Raw genomic sequence first — 13,103 nt, 5'->3', positions numbered from 1 at the left:
TATTCCTGCAAGTGAGTGAAGGTTATCGGGGCAAAGCGATTATTTTTAACTTTGATGCCAGGAGTTATGTGAGTCCACAGCTATGACGTCCAGTGAAACGGAGGCCATGTGTTTTTCAGGTCACCTGTCTGGGTGCAAACACTATTTTTAGAATCAGACGACCACACCAGAATGTTTGAGAGTGTGTGTGCAGCAGTGATCTGGACGCAGGAATTATATTTCCACAGTTCCTTCCTACTCAGAGTGAATAGGAAGGCTGAGGGTGTATGTCGCCTGTGCACCTGCTCATGTGCATTTAGGGCTGCATCTCAGAGTACGAATTAATTCCCCCGATCACTGAAAATAGCCTGAATAAGAAGTTATTACAGGTAATGAAATCGAGCAATATTGTAAAGTTAAACTTAGGAGTGTGGGTACAGCTTCTAAGAAATACTTCACATACCATGATGGACGGAGGCCACGTTAATGTATCGGACAGGACTAGTGGTCTGGGAGCCTGATTTTAGTCATTCCTGTCAATAATCAGCCTGTGATTTTTAGGCATTGACTTAGTGTGTTTCTTGGCTTCCTCATCTATAAAGCAGAGACATAAAAGGTACATAATATCTATTTGTGAGATGAATATGTTAGGTAAAAAACATCCTGGAAACTGCAAAATCCTAAATGATGAAAACAACTATTCATAGGCAGCTAATTCTGGGCAGAGGACACACTCCCTTATTTGGGTCTTTTTAAAACAAGAATTAAGAATTATTTGGAACATAAAAACCACCTGTCTTCTCCCACAAGTTATTTAAAAGATCAAGAAACCTCAGTGCTGGATTTCCTAAGAGGCAGAATATCTAAATCAATCATCTAAACCGACATAATGACAATGATTATTTCAGTTTCATTGAACGGTTAAAAAGAAGTACACAGAGACTTCTGCCTCCCAGTATAACTAGAAAAGCACATTTTACACACACACACACACACACACACACACACACACACCTGTTACAAGGCAACAGACAGCTTCCAAAGCAGCCAAGAATTCCATGCTTTTGCTGATTATTGGTGTAAAGGGGTGAGAAGCCCAAGAGAGGAACACAAGAAAGGACACCATGAGAGCTTTAGCTAGGGAGACAAGGGAATAGTGTTTGGAGCCTGTGAGGCTGCCAGGAATTGGGAGCCCAAGATCACAGAAAGAAGGGACAGAGAAGTAAGCCTGACACTCAGCACTGACTTTTCATTCAAGGTATTTGCACAGTAAGATGTTTAGGGCGAGATGCTAATTTTCTAAGCATAATGTGGCTAAAAACAGAGCAAAGCTCAAAAGATGAGAGAAACATGCCAGCAGACAGTTAGTATCCCTGGAAAACTACTTTTTAGGAATGGGAGGAAACTAGGAGATGGAGTCTTACAAAGACTTACAAAGACATCCACTCGGTCCTGATTAAAGTAAAATAAAATTCCCCCCTGCTGCCTGCCAGAATACCTTCTGGAATCCTCTCCAGAGGAAGATGCACAAGATCCACAATCTTTTATACGTAATGTCCAGCATTCATTTAAAGTTCACTAGTCATACCAAGAAACAGACAATAGAAACAAACCCACAGGTAACCCAGATATTGGAGCTTTTTGACACAGACTTTAAAGTAATTGTGATTAAGATATTATAAAAAATAGATGACAAGAATTACACCAGAGAACTGGAATCTATAAGTCAAATAGAACTGAAAATAAAATAAATGAAATAAAGAGCTCCATAGATGAGTTTAACAGCAAATATAAAGAAAGCAAAAGAAAAGACTAATAAGCTGAAAGATAATTTTATAGAAAAAGTATATGATGGTCACCATCCTAAATAAGTTATAGGTGTCCCACTTACTTTGAATAATGATAAATTTGCTTTGCTGCTGTTTGTCTTTAACAGGCAACCTATTTTCTAGGTAATATAAGCACCCTGAATTTTGAACTAGAAGATTTGAGTTCAGGTCACAATGGTTTCCTACTAGTTGGGTGAATTTGGTAAATCAGTTAACATCTGTAAACTTGTTTCCTCCCTTGTAAAAGGATATACCTTGGTTGCAGGGTTAAGAGAAAAAAAGGTATAATATCAAACTGTTCTGTAAATACTGTATTTATGGCATAAGCTACTAATGATTTTTTTTCCAGACTTCTATCTTTATTAGCATACAGACGAGTAAAGAGCCTTTTTTGCAAACATATCTAGGTCTTCTATTAATGGATCCGAATATCTATTCTTCCTCTCTTTCTGGATACATAGTCATGTAGAGATTACTTTTCTGAGTACTCCTAGTATATGGTCAGTTCAGTTCAACAGGATGGGAGCAGAAGTGATTTTTCTAGTCACCTTTAACATAAGACATTCGGCTCACCCAAGGACTCTGGTTCTTTCCTCTTGCAGCAGGTTGAAATGCAGATGTAGCCGTGACCCAGTATAGACCACTGAAGCAGTACAGCAGCCTAGGGGATGGCTGAACCTGGGACCCTGAATGACATCAAGGTGCACAACTGCCTTACCAGCTCAGATTGGCCAGACTGTTGACTGAGAGGTAACGTTCCAGCGTTTAGGCCACTGCATGTGAACATCTCTTTGCTACAGCAGCTTAGCCTTCACCCCAGCTACTGCAGTGCAGGACAAATGTCAATTACCTATGAAAGGCAACAAAATTAAATTTTAGAAAAACTACTGCTTTTCTACCTACAAACACATATGCAGAAAACTCCCAATTATAAGTAGCTTTGAGAAATGAGAATAACAAGAAAAAGTTAATGTCTCTCTTCCCCAACCCTTCCCCAAAAGTGTTCTGCTTTAAATACCTCCAGAGAAAGTAAGCATTAAGAAAAGACTTGAGTTTATGTGGAAGTCAGTGTTGATTTTAGTAGAAAGCTGTTAGAGAAGACTGAGGCAGAAGACGTATTTCAAATTAGCAAGGAATAAAGAGCAAAGAAAAGCAGCAGCTGTAGTCCAAGTATTTGAGAAGTTGGACTGAAATGTAAATATAAATGAATATAAATATATTTATATAAATGAGATGAATATAAATATATTTTCTTCTCGTCTAGGTCGGAAAGTCAGAGGAAACGCACATTGAGAGTGAGTACTGATCAACAGAAATCCTTTTTCCCTTTTTAATGTTGTCAGAAAGCGTCAGATGTTGTATAATAATAGAAACATGAACAAAGCCTGTAAATACAAGGAAATATTCAATGAAGTGGAAAACACAAGAAAAAGGTAATATATTTAAAAATAAATGTCGAGTTTAACGTCCATATTTTTAAAAACCACACAACAAAGACTGTGCAAATACTCTGAATTTTATTATTTCCTCACAACAAATTCATGATGAAATGTTAAGCTGTACCCAGTTAGAGAGAACACATGTGTATTTAGGTGTCTTTAGATTTTCCTCTTCCTTCCTCTCGTACTTCTCCGTTTCCCCTCTTTCTTCCCAAACACAGACCTGGCGGTCACCAGGACGGGCTCTGCCTTCTCTCCATCGTCATCGCTGGAGCTGCTCGTGGTGGCACCTCCGTCTCTCCTGGGAGCAGGCTGCGCTGTGCTCTGTGCATCTGAAGAGCTGACTTTTGACTCTACAGCTGCTTTTCCCCTTTGAATGTTCGCTCCAGGGAAATATTCCTCATCCTCACTTGAAGAGGCATCAGATGACTGCGAGAGGTAGGCCTCCCCCAAAAACCCACCACATTCATGCCCCCGTTTAGAATCCGAAAGCCTCTTTCTTTTCGGGCTGGATGACTCTTTCCATCTATTTGCTGTGCCTCTCTTCTGGGTTTTTCCTTTTGCCTTATCGAGGAACTCAGAGTCTTTCTCCATGGCAACAGAAACTGCTTCTATTTCACTGGCTGCTTCTTCTCTTTCTTTTCTCAGCATACATGTCACAGCTCTGTTAAGTCTCTGGCTCTTAATACCCTTAGCCTCCTGTTTCTCCTGTTGAGCTAATCTAAAGAAAGAATCAATTCGGAGCTGCGTCTAAAAAAATGGAATAAAATAATAATAAATCAGACAAGTAAACTTTCTAAAGCAAATCAAAGAATTCCACCCTGATTACTGGCATTGGATGACTCTTTCAGAAAATACTAATTCAGGGCTTCCCTGGTGGTGCAGTGGTTGAGAGTCCCCCTGCCGATGCAGGGGACATGGGTTCGTGCCCCAGTCCGGGAGGATCCCACATGCCGCGGAGCAGCTGGGCCCGTGAGCCATGGCCGCTGAGCCTGCGCGTCCGGAGCCTGTGCTCCACAACAGGAGAGGCCGCAACAGTGAGAGGCCCGCGTACCGCAAAAAAAAAAAAAAAGAAAAAAAAGAAAAGAAAAGAAAATACTAATTCATTCTCTCTCAAAAGCCCATCTCCCGGGCCTCCCTGGTGGCGCAGTGGTTGAGAGTCCGCCTGCCGATGCAGGGGATACGGGTTCGTGCCCCGGTCCGGGAGGATCCCACATGCCGCGGAGCGGCTGGGCCCGTGAGCCATGGCCGCTGGGCCTGCGCATCCGGAGCCTGTGCTCCACAACGGGAGAGGCCACAGCAGTGAGAGGCCCGCATACCGCAAAAAGAAAAAAAAAAAAAAAAAAAAAAGCCCATCTCCCAAATGGATGACTGGCAGCAAATTTTACTTTCAAGATCGTACTTAAAGCAGTACATGTACCACCTCCGTCAACTAAGCCCTCCGCCCACATATCAAGTAGGAAATCCCTTCCTCAGCATTGAAAGAGAGTTAAATATTTTTCAGGGGCCAAATATATCATTTTCTTTTAGAGCAACACAACTTCATGGGGTCTGTTTCTAAATTCTACTCTTCTCTTCTTTTAAAAACACTGTCATCATATGATACCTTCAGGAAGAAACTTCACAGTATTATGTATTAGGAGTCGTAAGAAATATTCTTGACTTTTGTTCAGCAAATCCACTTTCAGGAAGACATTCTTTAAAAATAGTTACATTTGAGAAAAGTTACATGCCTGATGTTCATCACAGCATTACATACAAAAACCTGAAAATTCAAGGTCTACTAAGTGAAGCTCTGACAAAATGTAATCTGGCCACCTGAAACAATGAAGGCCATGCAATACACAGGAAAAAAAACTTACCTTAACCAGTGAATGGGGGCTTTATTTATAACAAACTGCACTTATGTCTGATAATAAATGTATGTGGGAAGGAGGGGAAAAATAAGAGAAAATGGACGTAAATGTTAACATCTGTATTAGAGGAAGCAAACACAATGAGCAATTTTAATCCATTTTTTTCACTTTCTAATTTTGGGGAAATAGACTTATATTAATGTCTACAATGAAAAGGGAGAATAGCATTACAACAAAATTTATCTGAAATTAAGGAGTAATCAGTCACTAAGCCAACTAGCTTTCCTTGTTGGTGGGCATACAATGTTTCCAGTACGGAAAGTCATCAAACAACACGAAAGTTTCTGGAAAGGTGGTCTACCTCAGTTTTTTGTTTGTTTGTTTGTTTTTCCAAAATTAACCCAATCTAATGGAAAAGGATTTAACTTGAACATGTATCTTGCAGGATATGGTCTGAATTCCGCTGAATGGTTTCCCTGTATGTATGGTTTTGTGGGCTGCCTCTGGGGTGGGAGGAGGTCTCTGTGTGGGCAGGAACACACTCAGGGATAAAGGGAGATGCTGTTACCTACCTAAGAGAACTGAGGGTCATCTCTCCTGCCAGTATACTATGACTGAATTGGTATCTTTGATGATTCATTTACAGAATTAAAGAATATTAGTACTTGAAGACACTTAATAATCAGAACTGCTCTGGACTGGGCACTTCTTAAACTTTTAAAAAATGAAAATAGCTCTAAAAGGGTAAAATATTTAACCATAAACACCTCAGTATGCAATCCATTATCAGATTGTTTTTCTCAAAGTCAGAGTGAATACAAAAGGATATCAAAGTCCAGCCCTAAGAGTGAAATTGGAAAATGAAGACAAAGTCCAGCTTCCCCGTTTTCTGTTTTCCTCTGTTCTCTTACTAAAGTATAATAATTTTTAAATGTATGTTACGTGCCCTAAAATAAAAGTAACTAGTCTTTAACAGCTGGCCCTCACAGTCTTCCTAACTTTACTCTCTATCCTGAAGTTAGGAAAAGAGCTGCCATGATTACCTGCTGGACATTCAGTTGCTTTAATACAGGAAACAGAGATTCATCTGTCTTCGTCCTGTTCCAGCCAAAATACTGCTGACAAAATATGCAGGCAGTTAAGACTCATACATGTTTTGAAAGACATTTAAACAAATGATAAATAAAAAGGTCCAATGAAGCCACCCTTGATTCCATTCCCCATGTCTCCAAAGATTTTCTTATTTATAAAGATTAAAATGATAAAAGGAAAGAATAACAAAACAAATTATTCCAACATAATCATCTGGCACGATGTTCTTATAAATATCCTCTAAGATAAAAGATATTCAACTCTCATTTGAGGACATCAAAGACTCATGACTATGAAAAAAGGTTAATCTAGAATAAAAACAAATTTCTGATATCACATATATTTCTTTTTTCTTTGAGAAAAGATGTAGTTAGATTAATACTATGGCAAACTTTTAAACATCTATCCAAATGATTATTTAAATATGCAGAAAGGAACAGTAATAGAAAGAATAAAACTAATAATATTTTCTATTCTTTCAGAATGAATACTTAAGTATGTAGTGTATCTATGAATGCTTATCACTACTTACTTGAAATAAAGATTCTCTTTAAAACTAAAAAGATGTTTCGCAGTAACTAAAACATGGAAGCAACTCAAGTGTCCATCAACAGATGAATGGATAAGCAAAATACGACATTACATACAATGGAACAGTATTCAGCCTTAAAAAGGAAGGAAATTCTGACACATGCTACAACTTGGATGAAACTTGAAGACATTATGCTAAGTGAAGTAAGCCAGTCACAAAAAGACCTATACTGTATGGTTCCACTTATATGAGGAACATACTCAAGAGTAGTCAACATCACAGGGACAGAAAGTAGAATGGTGGTGGCCAGGGGCTGGGGGAGGGGAATGGAGGAGTTAGTGTTTAACAGGGATAGAGTTTCAGTTTCACAAGATGGAAAGAATATGGGGATGAATGGTGGTGACGGTGACACAACAATGTGAATGTATTCAATAACCACTGAATGGTATGTTTAAAATGGTTCAGATGGTAAACTGTATGTTATGTGTATTTTACCACAAAAAAAAAAAAATTAAGGAGAGAGAGAAAGGAACAGAAAGGAGCATCTTAGCTGATGGAATATTAAAAAAAAAAAAAAACTGATCCAAGTTCATGTCCCATAAGTTTTAAACCAAAACACATATTTGACTCGATATTCCTGAGGTTTGAGGAAGGGAAAGGATATTCTCTAATCTTGTCGAGATCGGGTTTGCCCCACAGAAACGACCCCTTGGACTCATCCACCACAGGCTTGAGGTAAGCGTCTGCCACGGCCAGATTAGGGAAGCCAGGCGTGAGCTGCAACTTGCGTAACTTTTTTTTCACTTTGGTGTCATAAGGATTAGGTCTTATCTTCTTATTCTTTTGAGCTTCATGCCACCACTCGCTACAAGGCAAAGGAAACGAACCTTCGTGAAGCAGTAAGACCTTATGGCAGGTGCACCGCAGACAAAGAGCTAAACATAAAGTTCAGAGACGTAAACTCAAGTCCCACCCAACTCCAGAACAAAGCCTATGACTTACAGAATGACAATGGTGTATTTCTCATGTTATTAACACAGTATACAATGAGGCAATCACTGACTGACCCCTTCCTCTGGGCTTGGCACTGTGTTAGCTGCTCTACAGGCCCCATCATCACACGAGCACAGTCCTACCACCGTCCTCACCTCACAGACAAGGAACTGACTCAAACAGAAGCCACTTGCTCAAGATTTCACAGCTGGGACTGGTGCAATCTCCCTTCAGAGCCCACACTCATAGAAAAGTCACAGTTCCTCTCTCTCCCAATGGTAAAATGAAGTGATATCAATGTATCCATATTATTTACCTCCAGTCAACTACAGTCAGGAACCAAGAATATTTAATAAAATGTAAAAATGCCAAGAAGATGTTAAATTTTTAAAATGCAGAATGTAACTCTACATCAAGTGTGATCCCAATACTGGAAAAAAAAATGTATATATGTGGAGAAAGAAAGAAAAAGTAAACAGGGATATTTAAAATAATAAAAAACACTAACAACTGTTATTTTACCGTGTGCTAGGCAATGTTCTAAGCGAGGATACAGCTATTAATTTTCTTTATGTTTTATTCCTTTTTCAATTTTTCCTTTGTGAGTATAAATCACTACGGTGGGTTAAAGCCCATTCTTGGACCCTCCTCCCAACAAGAAGTGGGGTCCATGTCCCTTACCCTTGAGTCGGGCAGGCTCCGTGGCTGAGGGAGGGACATTGTGCCAGGCCTTTAAAGACTGCAGCTTCCACTTCCTGTCTCTTAGAATATTTGCCTTGCAAGCAGCCAACATGCTGTGAGGAAGCTCCAGCTCATGAGGAGGCCCAGATGGAGAGGGTCCAGGTGCACCGGGTCACGTGCCAGCCGACAGCACCGCTCGCCAGCTATGAGCAAGACACCTCACGGGGCCCCTCTAGCCCAGCTGAGACGCCCCCGACACACCTGGCACCAGGCGGGGCACCCCCACCCCGCGCAGCCTGGCCGAACTGCGGATTCACGAGCAAAATCTCTGACTGTTGCTGTTTGAAGTCACTGAGGTTTATGGTAGTTTGTAATGTGGCGACGGACAACCAGAAAAATTTACCCAATTAGGATAAATAAATGGCATAGAAGTTAAAAACATAAATATAACCCTCTCCTATCTACGCACTAACGGAACCTACAAAACCCTACATCCGCTGCTTCGCTTACTCACTGGTCTCAGGACCTGACTCACAGGCTTGGTCTCCACCAGTGCCCCACCGCAGCAGTGCCACCTGGTGTTCTAACTTGTCTTCGTGCAGGATCAAAGTGCAAAAAGGAAAAAAAGAGCTATCTTCATCCGTTTTAAAATACTGTTCAAGAGAGAGCTGGGAGAATACCTATAATTCTCCCCTCCTCTCATGTGAATTTTCATCTTTGAAATATACTCGTGATTGCCAGCTAGCAAGAGCAGCACAACACACTGTAAGCTCATCAAACCAAAAGGATCACCCCTCCTTCAAGCAAGAGGGCCAGGCACTTGAAGGTGGAAGACGGCATCTGCCAATCAGCTGAGCTCGGGGGACACAAGACGGAGCAGTAGCGACTGGTGATAAGTGGAAGGGTTTGTGCCCTGACCAAGCCAGTGGGGTGGAATTGCTGTCCTCTGTTTCTGGGCTATTTGGGAATTGGTGCTCAGTATTTTCAGATGTCATTTCCCCCCAGGAAAATCCAAAATTCTCTGTGAAATCTCCCCCAATTTAAATGTTGGTAGCCCACTCAAAATTAAAGAACATACTGTGTAGGCCGAAGCGAACACAGCTGGGCTGAACTCAGCCTGCAGACTCAGAGCTGCTCTGCTTTAAAGGGGGGCCGGCCGGCCAGGGTCTGGTTAGGAAAAGGCAAAGCAGAGAAGAAAGCAAGGCGACAGACACTCCCAGTCTTACTGCTCTTCCACTGTCTCCGCGCCCTGTAACTGCACCTGTCCTAGCCCTGCAGAGCCAGGCAGGCAGGGGCAGCTCCTATCTGCCATCAGTGAGCTAAAAGACCAAAGCAGAAATTGCTAGAGCTGACTAAAAACATAACCATTCAAACAGCAACAAACGAGCAAAAAACTGTTGAGAGAAGAAAAATGGCATAAACAGGCATTCACTAGATCAGCACGGCAAACTGTCTACAAACATGAAAAAAAAATTACTCTCACCAATAACCAGGACACCAAATCGAAAAGTTAGATACCATTTTCACTTATCCTAAAATAATAATCAGATAAGAACTCAAAGACATGTACATAAAGTCACTCAAGGCAGTATTTGTTTAGACTTTTAAAAAAAACAGAAATAACGATAGGCATTTGATTAAATTAGTTATTCATGATACATCAAAAGACTCCTATGGAGTCATTAAAAACAGCAATGTAAATCTATACGTCGTTGATGATATGCCCTGTTCTATCACCAAATGAGTTGCAGGTAACATAAAAAGTATACAGCATCGTCCCATGCTTGTAAAAACAATAATAATAATAATAACAGACTTATATGAGTATACTTGTGCGTGTGTGTGATTATATATAAAATGCATGTGTATATTGGGCATAGAAAAGACTACACTGTATAAACCAAAATGTTATCTGTAATCTTTATAATTCATATTTTGTCATTTTTCTAATGTGTGTTTATTATTTGTATAAAAGTTACTTGTACTTTTCCAAGTTATTTACATACCATGACTTACAAGCAACCTAACAACGTACCTCCAGTATATACATTTCCTCAACAATAAGAAAATTATGAAAAGAGAGATGACGAAAGCAAAAAATAAAATACGACACTATGTGTGCTAAGGCTGGAGGACAGCAATCATTCAAACAACTTTGTATTTAATTCTAATCACCGAATCTTCAGACCAGAACATCCCGAAATTTTTCAAACCAGGAGCTACGACTGGAGAGGACACTAAAGAATCACTCGATCAGCTACTGCCAAGTAGTATCCCATGTCAAACTGATGATTTTGAAAGATGCCATCACAACCTGTGACTAGACGAAAAACCACGGAATTGTACTTTAAAAGAGTAAAATTTATGCTGTGCGAATTATATATTTTTTCTTGAAAAATGCCATCAAGGAGCAACCTTAAGAAAGAACTACTTTCACAGACAACCTCGTAACTAGCGCCATCTCAGAATCTCCAAAAACGAAGAGTATACCCCAAGTACAGGACAACTCTGGGTTCCGGACAGAAGGAGACACCACCACTGAATACATCACAGTCTACACGCAGAGAGAAAACGTTCCTGGCATATAGCCCCATGCCCCTGGCTGGCCGACCTCCCTCAGAACACTCGGCACACAGAAGTACAAGCACTGGATGCTTCTCCCTCGCCCCCAGGGTGTGGCAGCTCCTTGAGGACACAGCCTGGGGCTCAGTCACCTCCCCTATTCCAGCCTAGCACACTGTCTAGCACATAGTAGCTGCTCAGGAAATATTTGAACGAATGAAACGGTAACCTCTACACTCCCAGGAATTCCCACTGGACTGGCTATGTATCCTCAAACTCGGATAAGCCTGGCACCTCTAAAAATAGTTGCCTATGATTTCATCAAACTCTAGAAAAGGGAAAACAAACTTTAGTAACCCCAACCATTACCTCCTCCTGTTTTCTCAGGGAACAATGGTTTGTGACAGTTCACAATGTAAGTAATAGTTCTGTTTAATGTGGGTATTTATATATAAACACCTGAATTAAAGAAATTAAGAAAGGACTTACGAGAATCTTAGGAGAGGTTCCAGGCCATGTCCAGGGAATTCATTGAGAATTTCCATGGCTGTAACACAACCTACAGTTGGTATTCCTTCCGTATAATCACTTCCAAGCAAATAGGCCAAATTTATTAATTTGTTCCGGTCCAATCCTGTAAGAGTAAAGTTATTATATATTTTTCAACTTTTTATTTCATGAACATTTATTACATAACATTTATAAACACTTCATTATATAGATAATATACACGTATATATCCTTATCCAATATCCAAAGGTATCTCTCTTTTGCTATTTGAAATAGATTCCTTTTTTTAAAATGGCATTGTGCTTGGATTTTTCAAGTTTCACGCATCCTTGCAGTTTTAAATGCCATGTAACCTCTGACCCCCAAATTCGGCGCTCTCACCGGGACCTCTCCTCTGAACGACAGTCACACACACTCAACTGGCACCTTAACATCTCCGTCGGGATGTCTAAGGGGCACCTCAGAGGCAACACGTCCAGACCTGGGTCTTCACTCCCACAACACCCGCACCCGCTCCTTCCCCGTTCCGCCACCTCACCAAGGCCAGTCCACTCCGTGCACTGCTGCGGGGGAGGAGGGGGTGTCAGCCCTGACTTCTCCTTCTCTCACATCCCAACCCAGTTTACCCACAGAGCCTCTCCACCACACTCTGGACTCTCCTCCTTCCTCTCTGACCTCACCTCTTGCCATCCTCCTCCTCATTCACTCACACTGGCCCCTGAAGTCGTTTCCTGGGCCTGCCGTAAATAAGTGCTCAGACTGAGGGCCTTAAGCAAAGGATTCATTTCCTCACAGTTTTGGGGACTAGAAGCCTGACCTCATGGTGTCGGCACGGTTGGTCCCTTCTGAGCCTCCCTCCATGGCTGGCAGACAGACGGCTGGCTCTCCACGTGTCTGCACGTGGTCTTCCCTGTGTCCTAATCTCTCCTTCTTACAAGGACACCAGTCGGACTGGATTAGGGTCCACCCTAACGACCTCATTTGACCTTAGTCACCTGTTTAAAGAATCTATCTTCAAACACAGTCATACTCTGCGGTACCAGAGGTTAGGACTACAACACATGAATTTGGGGGAGACACAATTCAGCCGGTAACTATCTCCATGCTTCCCTAGAACACACCAAGCAGGCTTCTGTCTCAGGGCCTTTGCACATGCCAGTCCCTTTGTCTGACATGCTCATCCCCACGGTATCCATAGCACGTGCTTCCTCTCTACTTTAGGCTCCAGCCCAAAAGGTGCCTATTAGTAAAGCCTTTTCTGACCACAAAGGACATGTACTTCCTGCGACTGCAGGTCACTCTCGCCTCTCTTTTACTGCTTTGTTTTTCTATATGGCTCATACCACTGTCAAATTATGATATATGTATTTTTTTTACCATCTGTTTCTCCTGCTAGACTGTTTTATTCTCTGCCGTTTCCCCACTTCCCATTGCCAAGAACAACAACTGGCATATAGGAATCACTCAGTGTGTATTTGCTGAATCAACGGGAGGATGAAGTATCACTGCCAGAAACAACAAGGACCATGAGGCTCATGATTCCAGCAGGAGTGACCCCCACCTGTCTCCCCACTCTACCACCTTTGGTTTACTCTGGAGAGCTCAGGTAACCAGTCAGAGCATAACCAGG

At 41.4% G+C, this 13,103-nt stretch overlaps 1 protein-coding gene across 1 annotated transcript in view; it reads right to left on the bottom strand.

Moving 5' to 3' along the window:
• Nucleotides 1-3,287: 3,287 nt before the first annotated feature.
• Nucleotides 3,288-13,103, bottom strand: part of ERCC5 (ERCC excision repair 5, endonuclease) — a 28,606-nt gene continuing 18,790 nt past the window's right edge. The window contains exons 12-15 of the mRNA XM_081214471.1: nt 11,453-11,597; nt 7,390-7,592; nt 6,147-6,247; nt 3,288-3,997 (exon numbers count right to left, since the gene is read on the bottom strand). Of these exons, the coding sequence (XP_081070597.1) occupies nt 3,407-3,997; nt 6,147-6,247; nt 7,390-7,592; nt 11,453-11,597 (1,040 nt within the window). The 3' untranslated portion in view covers nt 3,288-3,406. The remainder of the gene's footprint in view (nt 3,998-6,146; nt 6,248-7,389; nt 7,593-11,452; nt 11,598-13,103) is intronic.

Source organism: Mesoplodon bidens (genome assembly GCF_964165515.1).
Source record: "Mesoplodon bidens genome assembly, chromosome: 17".
In the NCBI taxonomy this organism is placed as follows: domain Eukaryota; kingdom Metazoa; phylum Chordata; class Mammalia; order Artiodactyla; family Ziphiidae; genus Mesoplodon; species Mesoplodon bidens.
Note: the sequence above shows the minus strand (reverse complement) of the source record. Positions and strands in the feature narration are given on the sequence as shown.